The sequence below is a fragment of the Haliotis asinina genome, chromosome 9 (genome assembly GCF_037392515.1).
Source record: "Haliotis asinina isolate JCU_RB_2024 chromosome 9, JCU_Hal_asi_v2, whole genome shotgun sequence".
NCBI classification, from domain to species: Eukaryota; Metazoa; Mollusca; class Gastropoda; order Lepetellida; family Haliotidae; genus Haliotis; species Haliotis asinina.
The window spans coordinates 10,950,479-10,970,325 of NC_090288.1; the positions used below are offsets into that span (position 1 = coordinate 10,950,479).

Consider the following 19,847-nt stretch of genomic DNA (forward strand, 5'->3'; position numbering starts at 1 on the left):
TCAGCGGATCTAACCACCCATCCCATTAGTCGCCTCTTAACACAAGCATAAGTTTCTGAAGACCAGTTGTAACCCGGATGTGAACGAATCAGGATGGAAGTTTCGGTATTAAGGAAATACAGACTGTCTTCTGTACGTAAATACTAGAAAAAAGAGAAGGTAGGCTCAGAACATTTCAAACCGTTTATTTCATACAGCTCTCGTACACATCAGATGATATAAAGTAATTCTGTAAGGTAACGATCAAGCAACGGACAACAGAACCTCTCAGTGACGATAGGAGGCGAATATAGGTGCATAGAGATGAGGAGGGAATGAGTTTGCTGTGATCAGTGTGAGTTGGAGACGAGGTACGATAACTGGTAGGGATTGCGCCGAGACTTGTTGTGTCTCCAAATCATTTCATATGGATACGGTACTCTGGGTTGAGACACTTCGTCCAGTCGTGCCATCTGAAAAGCATAGTGAACTTGATAATTTGTATGACAAACAGAAATCATCTTGTGATTTGATATTGCCTGATGCCTTGTGTAGTGGCAAAATTACGATGAAGTCATAGGACCCTGGGAAATAACCTGAGTAGTTTCCATGTTGTAATCTTCCAGTCGTGCCATCTGAAAAGCATGGTTAGGCTAATCATTTGCACAACAGACACGTGAACATATGGTGTTTGATTGACTCATCATGTACTAGCAACACTTTGTAAACGTCGTCTTTACATATAAGGGCTATTAATATTAGTTGCCTCTGTTTCGGCCACAGAGTCACCCATTGTGGACACAGCGTCTGGCGTCACACAACGGCTGGTTGTCAGTCACCTCTCGTAGGCTCACCTCATCTGCAGACAGCGCCCATCCACTATCACGGACTGCTCTAAACGCATCGTCCAGCCACGAGCAGCTTACGGCCTTTCATCCATCTATCACAGACGTCCCTCCTCAGAAGATTTTGTCCAGCCTGTAGCAGCACCTACGTCGTCCAAAAGCTGTGCCAGACGTTCCTCCTCTGAAGATATCGCACAGTATCTAGCAGCACCAAAGTGTCCAAAGTTGTGCCAGACTGAACTCAACCCTTAGACACAGCCTTACAAACTCACCTCCTCCGATGACAGCGCCCAACCATACCTTGTGGTCATCCATCTGTCTTTTCCTCAGGAGGAAATGTCCACTCACTAGCAGTGTCTAGATTACCATCCATATATCACAGACTCACCTCCTCTGAAGACAGTGTCCAGCCACTAGCAGCTCCCAAGTTGTCATCCAGCTGTTCCAGGGATGTGGCTCCGATGATTACTGATGGAACAACATCCTTTTGTAGCAGCCAGCGTAGTGACACCTGGGCCATGGACTTCCCTGGTGGAGAAAACGCCATACAGTTTCATACTTTCATCTTGCTTACCAAACAACTTAACACAAGGTATTATCCTCAGTAGTTACTGGAATTGTTACAATATCTGTTACGTCCGTCACAAGATCTACAGGGTTCATCACAGAGTCTACGATGATTTCCATATTGTCTGTCAGATTTCTTACAGAGATGTGTAGTTGTAGTTGTGTGTAAGAAGCATTCGCTCTTAAAACTCTACCTACCATGTGTCGTAGCGATGTCCCGCAGTGCATCAATGATGTTCCAGATCTGATTATTCCCTTCCAGAGCGCTCCAGCCTGGCATGGGCTGACCTGCTCGTTTCTCATCTTCTCTCACCCAACCCAGGCGCCCACTTGTCGGTGGAGAGTCTCTTGTGTACTTCCCAGACAGCAGGCCTCTGTTTAAGTCATCTGTTATGTTTGATTACCCATTCTGATCTGCACTAACTGACCTTCTGTTAAGGAATCACACATCTTCACAATATAGCTTATAACCCTCTGACATCGAGAGGATGTTTGATTATGCATTTACTGAAGACCTTGATGCAGAGTTACTTCAATCAGGGAAAAGACATTAAACATTCACGTTAATACTAATGCACCATATAGAGATATCCAGGATATCTCACCCGTACCGATATCCAGGACATATCACCGGCAAATTTCAAAGACCTCAAGGACACTATTACTTAACTGTGGAGGAATCGTCGAGGCAGTGTATTGTTCAACGGCCATCTGGACGCCACTGATGTATCTCTGCGTCACCATTACAGAAATACCTAGAACATTTATTCCTCTGTAGCCCAAAGTCCTCCACGCTATTATCAGACCTTCAAGTGTGAGTGAATTACCAAACTGAGTTAGTGGGTAGGGTTTTACGATGCTTTTTTCAATATTCAAGCCATACCTCAGCAGGGGACATAGGGTGTTTAGCTTCACAGATTGTACCCATGTACAGAAACTAACCTGGCTTGACAAGTGAACATCTGGGCTAAAACCGCCCCAAACCTTTCAAATATTAACACCCCATTGAAGGTTCTGCAAGACACCTCTACTGACTGTTGAGGGGTCACCGAGACATCATCACTAAACTGTCACTTGTGTAATGTTCGATAAATATGCTGCCTGACTATTTGCTTCTTAAATCAGTACACCAATTACAACTCACCCCTTGAGAGGGCTCCAAGGTAGCACACCTAATCCCTCGGTCTTGCACACTTGTAGGGGTTCGAACTCCGTCTCCCGACACGCCAGGCTATACTGTTGCTGAAAACAATAATGAGTAGCAATATTCGGGTTAAAGTGTAAAATAATAGGTTCATATCATCCAGCGTGATGAAGTCCATGTTATAACATCGTTATAATGGCGTTTTTCCAGTTATGTGTTCTAAGAGTGATTGAACCGTTCTTGTCACAATGTCCTCCCGCAATTTAAAGAATGTTATAATGTTATAATGTTTTACCTGTAAGCTGATACAGGGGTTCAGGCCAAGCTTCTCCGATGTACAGACTATCTTCTGTAGCTGCCAGCCCACCACGTTGCTGGCACCGATGTAGCGCACCTTCCCACATCGAACCAGGTCATCAAATGCGCGTAGTGTTTCTTCAATAGGAGTACCATCATCCCAAAGGTGCATCTGGAAGATGTGACATGATTCCAGCGCACTTAGGAATTGTGTCATTGCCTCGCTATCGTGGGTTTGGATTGGAGAAAAGCGTGAGGTAAACCTGGTTCCACTTCAGGCAGTACACCTATGTTATTCTGGAAGAGAGCAGTCTTGAGGATCTAACCTGGTACAGGTCCACACACTACAGTCAGTACTCACCTGGTACAGGTCCACACACTACAGTCAGTACTCACCTGGTACAGGTCCACACACTACAGTCAGTACTCACCTGGTACAGATCCGCACACTACAGTCAGTAGTCACCTGGTACAGATCCACACACTACAGTCAGTACTCACCTGGTACAGGTCCACACACTACAGTCAGTACTCACCTGGTACAGATCCACACACTACAGTCAGTACTCACCTGGTACAGATCCACACACTACAGTCAGTACTCACCTGGTACAGATCCACGTAGTCCGTCTGAAGCCTCTCAAGACTCCTCTCGATACTGTTGACAATATGGCGACGACTGAGTCCGACACCAACCGCCGAGTTACCTCTGACCTTAGTGGCTACAACGAACTGCTCACGTGACTGTCTGCATTACAAAAGATGAAATACATTAAGCTCTGGGACCAAAAATACAAAGAAAGAGTGATCATAGACTCATCTATTTCCAAAACGTTTTTCTTTTACACATTCCAAATATATCTCGGAACGACTGCATGTTAGTCGTAATCCCAATTTAACAACTGGACTTTCTCATTCATCAATCACTTGTTTGTCTGGTTTGTATACAAGTTTTTCCAGAGCAGAAATAATGCTGTGTGGTATCGGCCTACTAATACTTGCAAATTCTGCAGATTGCGGGTACAACCTACTGGGCAGGACATGCTTACCATGGTAACGAACACCTGTCCATTCATACGAGTTTGACAGCCTTTTTGCACCTTGCTACAAATTAAATCTATTTCTGTTGATAATCAAAAATGCGTATACGTTTGTATTGACTCTGTATATTTAAAACTGAAGCTACCAGTCACCTTATTGAGGACTTTCTCTTACATCAAAATAGTGCTACCTGATACAACTGGAGCATTTATCAAATAGACTCTCTCTCACTCACTCACTCACTCACTCACTCCTGTATTCAGTACAACAGCCTTCGTCAGATCCAGCAGATTCTAGAAGTTCAAATGTACACGTATTCACTGCACACGCTATTCCATTTGCGGTTGGTTTACCCCTGTGCCTCGCACTGCTCATCGATTATAACATACTTTGACAGCCAGGATCCAATGAACTTCTCGGACAGTCCTTGCGAATAGACATCAGCGGTGTCGAGGAAGTTGCCTCCCCACTGGACGTAGCGGTCAAGCACCTGGTGGGAGTACTCCTCTGTGGCCTGACCGGGTCGCTTGACCTGTAAGATGAAACAGTCTTGAGACTACAAAATGTAGGTTGTTTTTTTTTTAAATCGAGAGTTGTTCTATCAATTATTTGTTTATTTTGTGTCGAAACAGATTTTATCGTTACCTCGATTATGTTTTTTTTTCGTAATATGCATTATGTTCTTGTCTGTTCAAATACATTTTTAAAATTTGGATATTCTTGAAAATAGTGGAAGTAAGGATTCAAAGTCGGGAAAGAAGTGAAATAACGAGAACATAATCGAAGTAAAGATTAGATAGTTTTAGGAACGAAAAGAAATTCGGATCGTTTTGAAATAACGTTTAAAAAATCGCCGAAACCAAGATATCTTTATTTTATTTTTATCAAAGACTTGAACGGCAACATGATCGAAGTAGGAAATATTTGGAGCGATAAGAAAACAGAGTATATTATCTAATATATCGAAACATTCCATCTTTCAAATTTAAATTTATGCCGGTTCAATTCCACCTCTAATCTTTCATACGTTTGAACAAGAACAAGTTGGAAAGTGCAATATAGGACGCACTTTATGGAGAACTTCTTTTATTCGTGAGAGATACAGATTCTTGTAACGTTGTCACATATAAATGGAACACGAAGAAAACAACATAATTAACTTAACTGGCAAGACATTTTGAGCTGGTTGAGACCAAACCTTCGCTGATGAGGCCAGTGATGTACAATTATAAGTGAGATGTTTATACAGGAGACTTTATGCAGTAGATTGGGCTTGGTGAAGGACTGAATAATGGGATGAAGTATCCTTGCTCTCGGCTGATGGTGGGTTGTTGGCGTTTGACGTTGATGGCTTCGGTGAGCCTCACTTTAGTCAAGTCTGTTGATTGTTAGCAAGAATGCTGATGTCAGACCAACGTGTTTCATGATTGGGGCTTGCTTTGATATGGTCAGAGATGGCTGATTTGCTGTCGGAACTAGTAACAGAGGACTGATGTTCTTTTACTGGGGTGTTGATGGGTCGGGGCGCTTCGCTTATATAGACTCTGTCCACAACCACAATTAGTTTTGTAGATGACATATTTCGGGTTGTTGTGTTTGACGGTGGATGGTTTTCTTCCATTAGCAGAGAGCATGTTGTCGACGCTGGAGGGCACGGAGGTGGTGTCGGTGCCTGCTTGTTTTCGGAGTCGTCTGATTTGATGTACCCGTTTACCAATGTAGGTAAAAGATATCTTGTTGGTTGAACAGGCCCCGATTTCCCGAAACAAACTGATGTTTTTACTCAAATTTCAAACTGAGTCTGACAATTGGAAACAGCTGACATTTTATCCCAACTGCATTTTCAAAATATAAAAGCCCAAACAACTTAAGCAATACATTCACAAACCTCAAACTGTCTACTATTTTTGATTGAGTTTATTATCAATTTCAGTACATTCTGGGAAATGTATTTTCTCAAATTTGGGTAAAAACTTAAACTTAAGGGTCAAAACTCAGACTTACGTGTGTTTCGAGAAATCAGGACCAGGTGTTCTTGTCCTTTTCCATGACGTACTTCTGTCCCGTACCTACTGTGACCAACTCCAGACCACTGTATACAGAAAACCCACCTATCCGGATCAGTACATAAACTACAACTCCAACCATCCTCCGAAAGACATGACCGGCATCATTTACACATTCACCAGAAGGGCCAAGAGCATATGTTCAACTAAACTATAGGATGAAATAGAACATCCGAAGAAAGTCTTTGTACATCTGAACCACCATCCGTCAAAACATAACCGCCTGATCCATCTATGATACCCTGTCATCTACCAAAAGACCCAAACCAGATTCAGCTCCCATCAAGATATCTATTCTTTGTATTTATAAACCGTCAAATCAAATCAGCCGGCTCTTAAAACAAGCCGAATAAAAGGAGTTGTTATCCATAAAGTTTGTTCTATAGTCACATTCTGACGTTCTTCAAACGTGCCCATAAACAGTATACGGATTGGTTGAATTAATGAATGAATAATCGGGATAGAGGATGGCCTACTGACATTGAAAGGCGTTATCTTGGCTAAGTGAGACATTGGCGAACTGCTTGGTGATAGAAATATACTCTATGGACGGCATGACTTAACGTAAATATACAGGTAGACCCTCAAGATTGAGGTCTTTCTCGCAACATTTAATGTCAACATTTCCACTTACCGCCGAATCTCCAAACGTCATCGTGCCGAGACATATGTTGGCCACCTTCAGTCCAGACTTCCCCAAGAAATTGTAGGATAGTTTGCTCTGCTCAGGTACTCCAGCCATCTTCGTTGTACGGTGAGTTGTGACGACGCCAGCGGGTTGACACTCGTGGTTATATCGTTATCAACTCAGGTCAAAGTGGGGTAACTCATTTTAGCATGCTATTGCACAATATGACCTATTCTGGTTACTCTGCATTTAGCAATAATTCATCTGTAGGACAGCACTTTTCACCTGAAAACAGCGAGACTCTGTTAATCTGGAAACCTCACTTTGCGAGCAGTGTGAAGGCATTTGTATGTTACTGAATTACATATCCTCCTTTCTGTAATCTAGATATCTTTACATCCAGAACACTTCACTGTCTGTGGAATACCTTCTTTGAAATCTATCTAAAACCAACTATGTATTTCTCATTGCTGTTGTTTTAATAATGATGTATGGGTTTTTAAAATAGTAAAACCTCATCTGTACTTTGTACTTCAGCTGTTTATGAAAGCTGACTTTCCATTATGTGGCTAGAATAATACCGATGTGATTTAAAGCCCAATCTCAACTCATGACATAAAGATTGAAAGGCGCGTTTCCTAATTACATCTCTCTTCTTGTAGCATAGTATTAAGAGTATGCTTTTGCTGACCTGTTTATGACGGCACTCACATTATTACCACCATGATAATTCTTGTTAGGGTTCATATACAGAGACCAGTCCTTATGAGGCCACATATGAGTCACCCACAGGATCGGGTGATCTAACTGGTGCATGTTATCTTATGCCAATGGCGTTGCCATATGCTCATGATGTCCATCACTAGATGGTCCAGCTTAAAGTCATGGTCACATAGCTTAAATAATAATGAAATGCTCCTTTAACATACTTATGAACAGTAAACGATGAATGACGTTTCGATCCCAACTGGTCAGTTTCAAAGGCGACTACGTTCTCGAGGTATGTGTGTCTTTCATTTTTAATATATTGAATCTGGCTGTTGTATTTTGCAATTTCTTTATTTAATATCATAAAGTGTAATGCAACAAGTAATTAAAGAACAGAGGCACTTAACAGGGTTAAATCTTGGGTTACAATTGGTCTTCAGCAACCCATGCTTGTCGTAAGAGACAACTAACGAGATCAGGTGGTCAGGTTCGCTGACTTAGTTGACACCTGTCATTGTATCCCAGTTGTGTAGAGAATGTTCATGATAATATCTGGTGTATTGTCTGGTCCATACCAGGTTATTTACAGACTGTTGTCATATATCGAGAACATTGCTGATTATCTTATCAAACACACTCAGGTCGCGAGTTGAAGACGTCCACTTACTTCATACATGCATTGCGAGTGAGTGAGGTGATGGGTCACAGCCTTTCATTAGTCGCATACCTAATCCAAGTGATAGGCAAGGGTTATTCATATTGACATAATTATATCTCGCACATGTCACCGTGAGGTTTTGTGGATTCAAGGTTGTATCTCAAACATTGATAGATGATAGAGCTAATTTTATCACTCTTTGCATCATCAGCATGACTGTCATCACCACCATCATCAACATCAGCAACAGCGTCATCGTCATCACCAACAGTAGCAGCAGCATCGTCGTCGTCATCATGACCACCATCACCATCATTATCGTCGCCATCGTCGTCGTCGTCATCACCATCTCCACCACCACCACCATCACCATCGTCGTCGTCATCATCATGATCATCGCTATCGTCATCGTCTTGATCACCACCATCATCACCATCGTCTTCATCATCGTCATGATCACCTCTAACACCATCACCGCCATCATCGGCGTCATCATGACCACCACCATCACCATCATCATCACCATTGTCACCACCACCATCACCATCATCATCACCATCGTCATCACCACCATCACCATCATCACCATCGTCACCACCACCATCACAATCATCATCACCATCGTCACCACCACCATCACCATCATCATCACCATCGTTACCACCACCATCACCACCATCATCACCATCGTTACCACCACCATCACCACCATCGTCATCACCACCATCACCATCATCATCACCATCGTCACCACCACCATCACCATCATCATCACCATCGTTACCACCACCATCACCACCATCGTCATCACCACCATCACCACATCATCACCATCGTCACCACCACCATCATCACCATCGTCATCACCACCATCACCACCATCATCACATCATCACCACCATCACCATCATGACCATCGTCACCACCACCATCACCATCATCACCACCACCATCACCATCATCATCATCACCATCGTCACCACCATCATCACCATCGTCACCACCACCATCACCATCATCATCATCACCATCGTCACCACCACCATCACCATCATCACCATCGTCACCACCACCATCACCATCATCATCATCACCACCATCACCATCATCATCACCATCGTCACCACCACCATCACCATCATCATCACCATCGTTACCACCACCATCACCACCATCATCACCATCGTCATCACCATCACCACCATCATCACCATCATCACCACCATCATCATCACACCATCACCATCATCATCACCATCATCACCACCATCACCATCATCACCATCATCATCACCACCATCATCATCACCATCGTCATCACCACCATTATCATCACATTTATAATCAAATGCTCAAGTGAAGTAAACTATAGAACATATTTACACAGTCACACATGTACAGTACAGGGTTTTCGATGCCTGTCAAGAGGAAGCGCTTTTACCCATTGACTCGTATCTTTCAAGTATCTCTGCTTGACCAGTTCCTCAAAGCCACAGTGACGATACATGCTTTAGTTCAGACCTCCTCAATGAGTTGTAGGATACTCGACAACTAGTACCTGATCAACACCAGCAACGTTCTTGAAAACGTCGCCTACGCAGCAAAGGGAAGTAACTCCTGACAGGGTAACGGTTCTCGTTGCCGTCACATGAGTGACTTTACGATACAGCTTCTTAGAATTGTCGGATTTCTTTTAGACAGGGGCGATTTCTTTTCAGTCGTTTCCCGCTCAAATATTGTTTGGGAGCCTCTGCATGAGTTAACATTTCGGCAGATACCGGGACACTTTCAACCAGCGTGTACCGGCACACACAGCAACGGCCTATTCTAGGGCCTTGTGGTCAACTCGTGCGATGCTCACGGGTTTGATTCCCGACATGGGTACAATGTTCATTGTTGTGTCCGTTGCTTGTTGGGATATTGCAGCGTAAAACCAAATTCATCCCAAGTACGTGGAACCAGGTCCATGATATTAATCACTGCATTGTTTGGTCTAGGTTCGATTATTCAATTAGCAGCTATAGTAGCTGGAATATTGCTGTGTTGACAACTAAACTCACTCACTACTAATAAATTATTCACTGAAGCAAAAAACATTAAATATTATTAAATGAATTTTAAATGTCATCAACAAAGTTCCACAATTATCAAAAAATCAGTTTTATAATTTTGCAGTTCGCTCCTTTGTTTTTCGGGGATAAAGATGAGAAAAAACATCAAAATATATAGATGGCCTTAGAAACGCAAGTTATCAAAAAAGATCACGACATTTATATTTCACCTGTCAAAATATTATTCCAAGTTTCTTGTACATTAATTCGCAGTTGATCTAGGTATGTTTGGATCAGCAATGAGTACTATTCACGCCAAAGGTCGTCGGTCCTCAGATTCGTATGTTGACGTGAAAACCGTTTATCATAAGTCTCACCTGTTGTCTAATGCTTATTTGACAGGTGATCAATAGACGCCCGTCAAAGACGACTTCCTGAAGACTCAATACCCCACAGCTGTTCCGAGCAGGGGACTTTCTGAGTCCCTTAGTCTCTGTAATAAATATTCTCACAGCGTTCCTATATTAACAAGATACACACATCAGGTCCGGCATGTCAAAGCCACTAATAGGAAAGAGCTGGTTGTCATTGTTGTAGGATTAGCGACTTGTCTGTTGCAGGACGTGTTCGATTAGGAGCTTCCTTGTTGGATTTTGAGTGAGTGAGTTTAGATTTACGTGACATTTTACAGTATTCCAGGCGGGGCACACCAGAAATGGGCTTCACACATCGTACACATGTGGGTTATCAAACCCGGGTCTTTGGCGTGACGAGCGAACACTTCAACCGCTAAGCTACATCATCGCCCTCAGAGAATTTTAGTTGGTTAAAACCGTAGCAATTATGAATGTTTATATTATTTAAAGTAATATGAAAAGCAAGTGCCCGAGGCAGGAAAATATCCGTCAGATCGATATAACGGTGTTCGTTATAAACGCTGCATATTGCATGCCTGTGTGGGGAAACCTGATACAGTGATTGAGTATAGATTTATGCCGTTTTCAGGCAGTGATAAGTGTTTCACATATTTAACGGGATTTTGCACGCTATAACGGCTGGGATAACCAGGCGGCTTGAGTACGTAAGCGAGTGATTGAGTTCTAGTTTACGCTTTCTGGTAATATTCCAGAAATTTTACCCTATGTAGGAAACAGAACGCACGCTGATCACTTGGCTTCACCTCGAAGTTGACTGAGAATCTTTGATAGATCGTTTTCCGTAGGGCTACCTTAACACCAAGTCTATTTTCAAGTGAGAAATAACTGTTTCAGTATTGCAACTGTAGATCGACAGTCATCTATATTTAAATCAATCGTCTACCATATCCAGCTGTCGGGGGAAATAACGTATACTTGAATACCTGATTTGATCAAAAGATCAAAGGTTATGATTGCAAGATGCCCTGCAGAAAGTAGTCAAATGTAACATGTGTCATAGTTGGGATTTCACACTAAGAAATTGTAATCCCAAATTTGACATATGTTACATTTGACCACTTTCTACATGGCATTGTGCAATCATAGCTTCCGGCCCCGCGAGCCAATGTACACTTTTCAGAGGGGTACAGAAAGTACGCAGTTTAGACTACCAGTTGTCCGACCTCCATTTTATTACTAGAAGTGTAATCCTAGATACGTTAGATCAAAGGTCATTAAAGCACTTCGAGACAAAATATAACAGCCATGGATACACTGCAGCCTTAAGTGTTCAAAACACAATAAAGAACCTGTTTCAAATACATCGCCATCCATGCCAGTAAACCTTATTCATTTTTACCAGCATCAGACAACGGTTTGTGTTTTCAGCACGACAATTTTACACGCACACACAGAATCACGCGTGTTCTCTCAGAATCTTAATCAATTCATTTTTTTTCGCAAGTTTTCTTCACGAACCTGGTTTAAACTTACATGCGATGGCTTGTAATGAAGTTTACTCATGCAAAACGAAATAACGGAAGTTCGATCCAACCAGCGATTGCAAATTAATCAGCGAGGGATCATATGTTTTGCCCAGGTCTTGTTGGTACTTAAGTTTTGTCAATCAATACTTTCCAGTCACAGAGTTCCACATATCCGATTACATAGTGATCGATCACCTCTTTAATTTCAGCACAGACAAATGTATGGCACAAGTCTCTGTAACGCAATCCATCCCAGTCATCAAAGATTCATACTTGTGTATACTTGATTGAGGGCGTAAGTCGGGGTAACTTGATTAAAGCATTGATTATCTTTAAACATGCAACCAAGACGAAATAAACTTTTGATCTTATTCAACCTTGAAACAAGTCTTTGAAGGGCATTTAGAAGTGAAATACATAAGAATGAAAATTTTTATGAATATCAACTCTTTTATCATGAGAACACAACGTTTCGGAGTTAATGGTTACTCCTTCATCAGTTGAATGAGAATTGGGTAACTACGAGAGGCCATCGAGATCCGGAGACAGAAACCAGCAATCAACCGTGACCAAGGAGTGTACCTACCTCGTTGATAAATTAATCTCTTCTATCTGTGTACATTCCATCTATGTATTCATTAGTGTTTACACAACAGTGTGCCAATATATAGCCAATCCACCCGTATACATCCATTATCATCATCCCTATCATGTGCATCACCCTTATAATTATCCTCATCCAATCATGTGTATGTCATCACCGTTGGCTTCCACCCTTAATCCCCAATCGTTTACATCGTCCTTAATCCCCATATGTGTAAACATAATCTTACCATTGGCTTCCATCATGGTTATCATAACTGTCGGCTTCCTATCAGTGCTTGTTTATACTGGCTTCCAGCTTTTGTTAACTCAAGCCACTTGTTACTTTGTTATTGTTTTACCTGTACATATAAATATAGCTCTGTACCCAATTCTCATTCACCTGATGAAGGAGTAGGTATTAACTCCGAAACGTTGTGTTCTCATAATAAAAAAGTTGATATTCATAAAAATCTTCATTCTTAACCTTGAAACAGTCTGTATGCAACACGACATTTTATGGGGAATCCATAAGGAATGAGTCGGATGGTCAACAGATGCTTCGCCCGGTCCCCCGGCCCCTCAACACTCCCCATCCACCATCCTCCAGACAACGCTCCACGAGCACAGCAACCATGATGTCACATTGTCAGCTTTTTCAGTTGCCCTAGATCATTTTTTTCAAATTCTGGATCACTCCCGAGTGCGGTTAGTTTTACACCGCTTTTAGCAATATTCCAGTAGTAGGACTCAAGAAATGGGTTTCACACGTACCCATGTGGGAATCGAACCTGGATCCTCGTGTAACGAGCGAACACTTTAACCACTAGGCTACTCCCCAGTCCTTTACGATTCAGAGGATTCACAAGTACTATAGTTTCCTGAACTGGGTTAGCAGTACGAACAGGATCTATATATTTTACTTGTCCTGTATTGCGAAATATTGTGGTAGCCTGTTATGAATGTCGGTTTTATACATTTTCTTTCACCCGAAGTCCAAAGCTCGACTGTATTGTGACTTTATGAAGTGTAGAGGGAATGGCTTTTATATATGTCACATAAATGTCACATACATACACACACAAACACATGGACGCTAACACAGACACACACGCTAATGTGTGCAGAACGGAAAGGATGTAAGACACTGAGATAGGACATAAGATCTCTCTCTCACACACACACACGCACACACACAACCACACACACAATCAAACAACACAATACATCTACAGACCCCCTTAGAGCATTACCATTCAATGCTTGACAAATGGCCATTCTTTAGGTAAAGTCGCCACTGAAATCAATTGAAAATGCTACCATTGCTAGTTTACACATCATCTCACTTCTCCAGGCAAATTCTGGACATCCCACAGTAAATGACATCACGACAGGACGGACACATTCATACACTTTCCCAAAAAATACGCACACGCGCGCGCGCGTGCGCGCGCACGCACTCCCTCTCTCTCTTTCTCTCTCTCTCTGTCTCCTCTCTCTCACCAACGCACACTTCTCTCCCACATGCAAGTATATTCAAAATTGCTTCTGTTCACCCCACAGAAATTCCAAGAGGCTGCTCGTGCTATCCGTGGTAGTAATAATGATATTCTGTGAGCACATTCATTATGCATGGAGCAATACTAAATTCCCACTAGCCACATAATACATACACAGCTATCACCCTCGTCGAATCCCCTCTGAATCACTGTTTTCACAAGTTACTCTTAAGTTATTCAACACGCAATAAGTAACACCTGTTATTCAATCCAACAGGGCACTTAGTAACAACCCAAACCTCACGCCCACTACTTATGACAACAGATCATATATAATCCATAACTCATGTGCAGTCAGAAGGATCAGAGGAGTGACCATTACTGCAGGATCAATGACGACGCTACAATACACTATAACGTGATGAGACCCGGATATGTTGGTTGGGAAATCGATGAGTCACTTTTATGATAGATTAGTGTTCGATAAGGTGATCAGGAAATATGTTGCCGTTGTTTGGGGCGATGTTTGTTTATCTTAGCTGCCTTCACGAACAATGCTATACTTTGATACCCGTCTTAGGAGGAGATTTTCATGAGTGCGAAGTGTTTGTTTTCAATACACAATCAAACCACGAGTCTCCCCATATTTTGTTTATAATTGTTAGCTGTATTTGTGATCTTGCATTTGCTCTCAAACAGCAAAATATATATTTAACGGCATTTTCGTTATGGAGATTATCCCAGCAGCGGCTAAAGTTTGCTTTGTGGGTTATGGGGCATTAAAGGTGCCCAGTACATATAAATATAGCATATATTTCTGGTGTCCATGGAGATGATGTCCTCGAGACATTCAGTTGGAGAAGAGGTGGCTTTTTCATCTATCCGTATTCCGTAATATGTGTCCTGTACTATATACCATTCTAATTTAAAGATTCTGAGCGACGATACGTGCCCTGTATAATATACGTCAATACCTAACGGATTCTGAGAGACTATATATGCGCCCTTCACAATATACAATGTTACTCAAAATATTCTGAGGCAAAACTATGTGGCCTGACATACGAGCTCATATAACCTGAGATCCACTACGGAGCACAAAACGAACCGCGATTCCATGTTAAGAATGGACTCGGTCGACGAACTGTGTTCCATAAGTGGTTAGTACGTTAGATTATTTTCTGCTGATTAAATATGTATGCATAATTAAGTTTCTCAGTGATACTAAATGTATGTTCCAGGGGTTCCTTTCACGTAGCAATCTTTACTTAGGTTAATCTTAACTCCCATTCTTTAACATTGCACCACGTCTACCTCAGTGACTTACGATCACCTTGGTGCTGTGTGAAAGGAGGCCCAGGTCGTCGACAATGTAAATCTGCGATTCCGATGCAGATTTGATGATATACAGGTTGGGGCATACCCGTGTCTACAATGTTGCTGGCAGAATCCAGTACGTCACTCATTCTTCCTGAGACAATAGTGATAATTTGCCAAACGCAAGTGCCATGATTAACATCACAAATAACCTATTAACATCCGGGTTGCAGCTAGTCTTCAGTAACCCAGGTTTGTCGTTGGAGGCGAGTAACGAGATCTTGGTTGACATATGTCATCCGACCCCAATATAGATATTATATAGATCTATACCGTATATAGATGCTCATGCTATTTATCACTAGATTGCAGGAGAAGGCTCCATTACATACAGATTGCTGCCATATAGCTGGAATTTTGCTGTGTGCGGCATTAAATCGTAAAAAAATATCCCAAACGTGACCTAGGGCACTCGGTCTGGACCTTTTTTCGACATAATTGCCAACTAATATTCTCACACAAAATATACGGGCACAGTTCAAGTCAAACGGTCTCTTTACTGACGTGCAGTATACAATTCAACATTCATTCAGGAATGTTCTCAATGGAAGGCCGCACAGCCTGTGCTTTGAGTCACGACAAACGTTGCTAGTAACCTTCTCCGGCAGCACAATACCGTCCTGCTTAATGCCTGTACATAAGCTTAACACCCAACTTGGTATTTTGACAACCAGTTTGTCAGAAATCCTCTCACATACCACATGTCAGCCACGGTCTGTCGAGCAAGCAAGTGGAGCCTAATCAAACACGCCCATAGCTGTTAACGATTCTTTGAGACACCAACAGCTTCATGATCGCATAGCATATCGACCCTCGCGGAGATAGACGAGTCACCAGGTAGTGGGCGACGCGAGCAGAGGGGTAAGCCTATAGGGGTAGGTTCCAACCGTCACGCACCTGTCAAGCGGGTATATATAAAGAGACAATCACGCAATCAGTATGCAGGACAAGAGGGGGACCATCAGCACGACAATGAGGTCACGGAAGGTGTGCTTCGACGACTACACCAACGCCTTCTTCGTCGAAAGCAGACTGGAGACTCTGAAACGACAGATAGAAACTCGAAGCGGACTGACTGATGTCCTCAACAAGAGTCAAGAGGCGAGATGTGATTTTAAAAAAAGACAATTTGATGCCGCTAAAAGGATATTCATTCGTAAGAGCTCAATGGCGATGACAATCCATAGGGACAACTTACAAGAGTATAAGGCTCACTGGAATGTGCTACAGGACATTGCTCGGAAGAAACAACGAGCGGGTCTATATGATGAAGATGATTTGGGGACGTACGGACCTGGTGCAAGTAAAGTTGAAATTCAGGATTTAATTGAGAAGAAGATTAAACAGAGTTCGCCGTCCGCAAAACGGCGGAGAGACGCTCGGAAACACTTGAACCACAGGAACAGAGTGGAGGTGTTCGACAGGAACCTCCCCACCTCGGCTCTTCTTAAGTCGAAGGTTAAGAGTCGAACATCGACCAAAGGAGGGGAGTTCAGAAGTAGGAGAAGTGGAATTGTGTTGCCTCCCATTGCTGTGACTTTCACCAAGCAGGACGGGGAAGAGGTTGGGAACGGCGTTCATATTACTACACGACCTGCGACCAGTGGACGATACAATGATCTCGGACTCCCGGCAGTGTTTGTTACGGAGACCAACCACACCGTTTGACGCAGCAACGTGGGCGACATTTTTCACCACACTTTCAGTATTAGACACAGTTGTGATGACGATGTGTTATGGATTTGGGTATAACGAAAGGGTGATGCTTCAATGTGATGATTCAGTGATGATGACGACGACGACGATGACAGTGATAGTTACAACGCGACAATATTCCACACGTATTATGTTTCAACGGCAACGACGTTGGATTGGATTGAAATAGATTCCGTTATGTTTGCGCATACTGATCTGTGATCGTCCACCTTCACGACGATTATGAGACCTACGCAGACCTTGTTTGGCTGCCATCGCACACATATTTTAACTGGGATTCAGATGTGTAATTGTGTAAACGGATGTAACATCACGGATGCACTGAAAACTCACGAGTTCGAGGATAAATCGTATGTTATGTCATCTGTTACCGTTGTTCACGATATTTGACAATATGTGTCTTAATTACTGTGAGTGAGTGAGTGAGTGAAACCGAAAATAGACTCACGCATTGTACCCGTGTGGGGAATCGAACTCGGGTTTTCGAAGTGACGAGCCAACGCTTTAAACCACTAAGCTACCCCACCGTGAATGAGTTGTATGTAAATGAGTGAGTGAGTGCGTGGGTGAGTGATTTGAACAGTTTTCATGTGTATCACACCATCCGGCGTAGTATGGGTTAAAACCCAGTCGTAATGCAGATCTCACACTCTGTTGAAGTTCCAGAAACTGCTTTCATGCTTTCATGCTTTCTTCAAATTTAACATTATCATGACCAAGGGAATATTCAAAATATCCCCCTTATACCGGTAGCCGCCAAAACTAGGACAGTATGATTATTGTTGTGTTTGGCTGATGGCACCGTGACCCGTGAAGTTCCGGGGTAGAGCAGACCTTCAGCAACCCTTGCTTGCCATAAAAGGCGACTGTGCTTGTCATAAGAGGTGAGTAACGGGATCGGGTGGTCAGGATCGCTGACTTGGTTGACACATGTCATCGGTTCCCAATTGCACAGATCGATGCTCATGTTGTTGATCACTTGATTGTCTGGTCCAGGCTCCATTATTTACAGACAGCCGCCATATATCTGTAATATTGCTGAGTGCGGCGTAAAACTTAACTTACTCACTCACTCACTGATGGCACCGTCGTTAACATCCCGCTGTAAAATAGCTGGAATATTGCTGATTTCAAATGCGGCGTATAACAACAGTTACTTATTTTTGGTATTCTTCGAGAACTGACCCGACCATATTGTGTGGATATGCTCGCATGTGATATTTTGAGAAATTTATTCACTTTTACACACTCATCATGCACTTTTTGTATGCTGAAGTCTTGCCAAATATATTTCTATCTCTTTGGAAAACATGTTTTGTTTTGAATCACAGGGGATATTTTGAAATGTTTTCCCAAATATGTCGATTAAAGAAGATAAAATAAGAAAGGCAACCTTACGGAAAAATCAATGCAGATACCAGATTTTAGATATCGATTCAACTGGACTGTAGCGATAACGTTATACAGTAAGTGGGATTTGACAAGTGACGAACACCGTTTGGTCTCGTTGGTCTGAACCATGCGTCATCTACTACCCGTAGCAAGCACATTCACAGATATTTAATTTACATCTAATTTATATTAAGCTGACCATTGACTGATTCACTAGAGGTCACTGTGTACCTAAACACATTTGTGGCTTTCGGAATCTGTTAAATGATTGTGCAAAACTCTTTCAGTCCGCTTTCTTGAAATAGTGAGTGATTTTTGTTTAAAACCGATTTTAACAATATTCCAGCAATTTCACCAGAAATGGGCTTCACATATAACACACACGTGGGGAATCGAACCAGGTATTCGGTGTGACGATCGAAAGCTTTAACCGCTTGGGTACCTCACCACCCTTCTTGATGTAGAGTCCAAACTCGCTTCCAAATGTGTCGTCTCAATATTGGTCTCAGTATCTCTTTGCCAATATCACTTCCTCAAAATGACGTCATGCCATCATTCGAGTTGTCATAAACCTGCATACAGCCTCAACCCTAATTATTGTTTTAAAAAACACCATTGCCATTATCACATATACTGTATACACTGTGTGCGTTCATTGTGATTCACCTCCTTGAAAATTATAATTAGGAAAAGACAATAAAACAGTAACACTTTACTCAGTAACGTCATTTGATTAATCACCGTCAACTGTATTAATCACCGTACAAAGCCATAGAAAGTCTGACATTTTTCATTTCAGCCTTTGAACTAAACCACTCGTCTTTTGACAGGCCTTATGATTCGCAAAGGTGTTAAAAACAAGAGTAATTACAAGTCACATGTAGTATTTATTCCGGCCCAGTTTTAAAGTGTGAGAACGCTGTGTGCCTGCGTGCAGGATACGTACAACCAACACCAGCAGAGAGCAAACGCCATTAATCAATTAACACTGGCATCAGCAGCGCAGATCAGAGGCTAATACTTTGGTTTAAATATTCAAAGAAGAGTAAAATGCATTTGTTTCCTTCGGGGAGGGGAGAGGGGAGGGGTCTGTCTTGTTACTTGTGTTTATCTATTTTGATGTTGTTTTGGTATACCATTGACATGATCGTCCATGTCGGGCGAAGAACCTGGCACGCTGGAAACGTTGTTTCGGCAAACATGAAAGTCAAGGCTTGTAAGTCAAAACAATAATTTGAAAGTGTTCACGTATTTTTTATTTTTTTAGTTACTTATTTAGAGGAGGGGGTTTGGGGTATTTTTATTTTTATTTTTATTTTTTTTGGTTGTTGTTGGTTTTTTTAATTTTTTTTTGTTTTTGTTTTTTTTTTTTGGGGGGGGGTGTTGTTGTTGGT

At 42.2% G+C, this 19,847-nt stretch overlaps 2 protein-coding genes across 2 annotated transcripts; one reads left to right on the plus strand and one right to left on the minus strand.

The window, feature by feature from the left end:
* Positions 1-168: 168 nt before the first annotated feature.
* LOC137295662 (1-deoxyxylulose-5-phosphate synthase YajO-like) lies at positions 169-6,758 on the minus strand. The gene is made up of 8 exons (XM_067827128.1): positions 6,574-6,758; positions 4,263-4,405; positions 3,439-3,580; positions 2,831-3,004; positions 2,536-2,633; positions 1,590-1,765; positions 1,213-1,352; positions 169-452 (listed from the first exon to the last, which is right to left on the minus strand). Exons 1-8 carry the CDS (start codon positions 6,679-6,681, stop codon positions 330-332), a joined length of 1,104 nt encoding a protein of 367 aa, XP_067683229.1. The 5' UTR covers positions 6,682-6,758; the 3' UTR covers positions 169-329.
* Positions 6,759-16,179: 9,421 nt separating this feature from the next.
* LOC137296012 (uncharacterized) lies at positions 16,180-18,370 on the plus strand. Its single transcript, XM_067827637.1, has one exon. It carries the CDS (start codon positions 16,285-16,287, stop codon positions 17,011-17,013), a length of 729 nt encoding a protein of 242 aa, XP_067683738.1. The 5' UTR covers positions 16,180-16,284; the 3' UTR covers positions 17,014-18,370.
* Positions 18,371-19,847: the final 1,477 nt, after the last annotated feature.

What these genes read in the sequence shown, in the direction of transcription:
- LOC137295662 (XM_067827128.1), bottom strand. Translation starts at nt 6,681, where the DNA reads ATGGCTGGAGTACCTGAGCAGAGCAAACTATCCTACAATTTCTTGGGG. An exon ending in CCTTGGAGCCCTCTCAAGGG is followed by an intron (nt 1,766 to 2,535) that starts GTGAGTTGTAAT and finishes TGACTTAAACAG; the next exon opens with AGGCCTGCTGTCTGGGAAGT. An exon ending in GGACACTGTCTTCAGAGGAG is followed by an intron (nt 453 to 1,212) that starts GTGAGTCTGTGA and finishes TATGCTTTTCAG; the next exon opens with ATGGCACGACTGGACGAAGT.
- LOC137296012 (XM_067827637.1), top strand. Translation starts at nt 16,285, where the DNA reads ATGCAGGACAAGAGGGGGACCATCAGCACGACAATGAGGTCACGGAAG.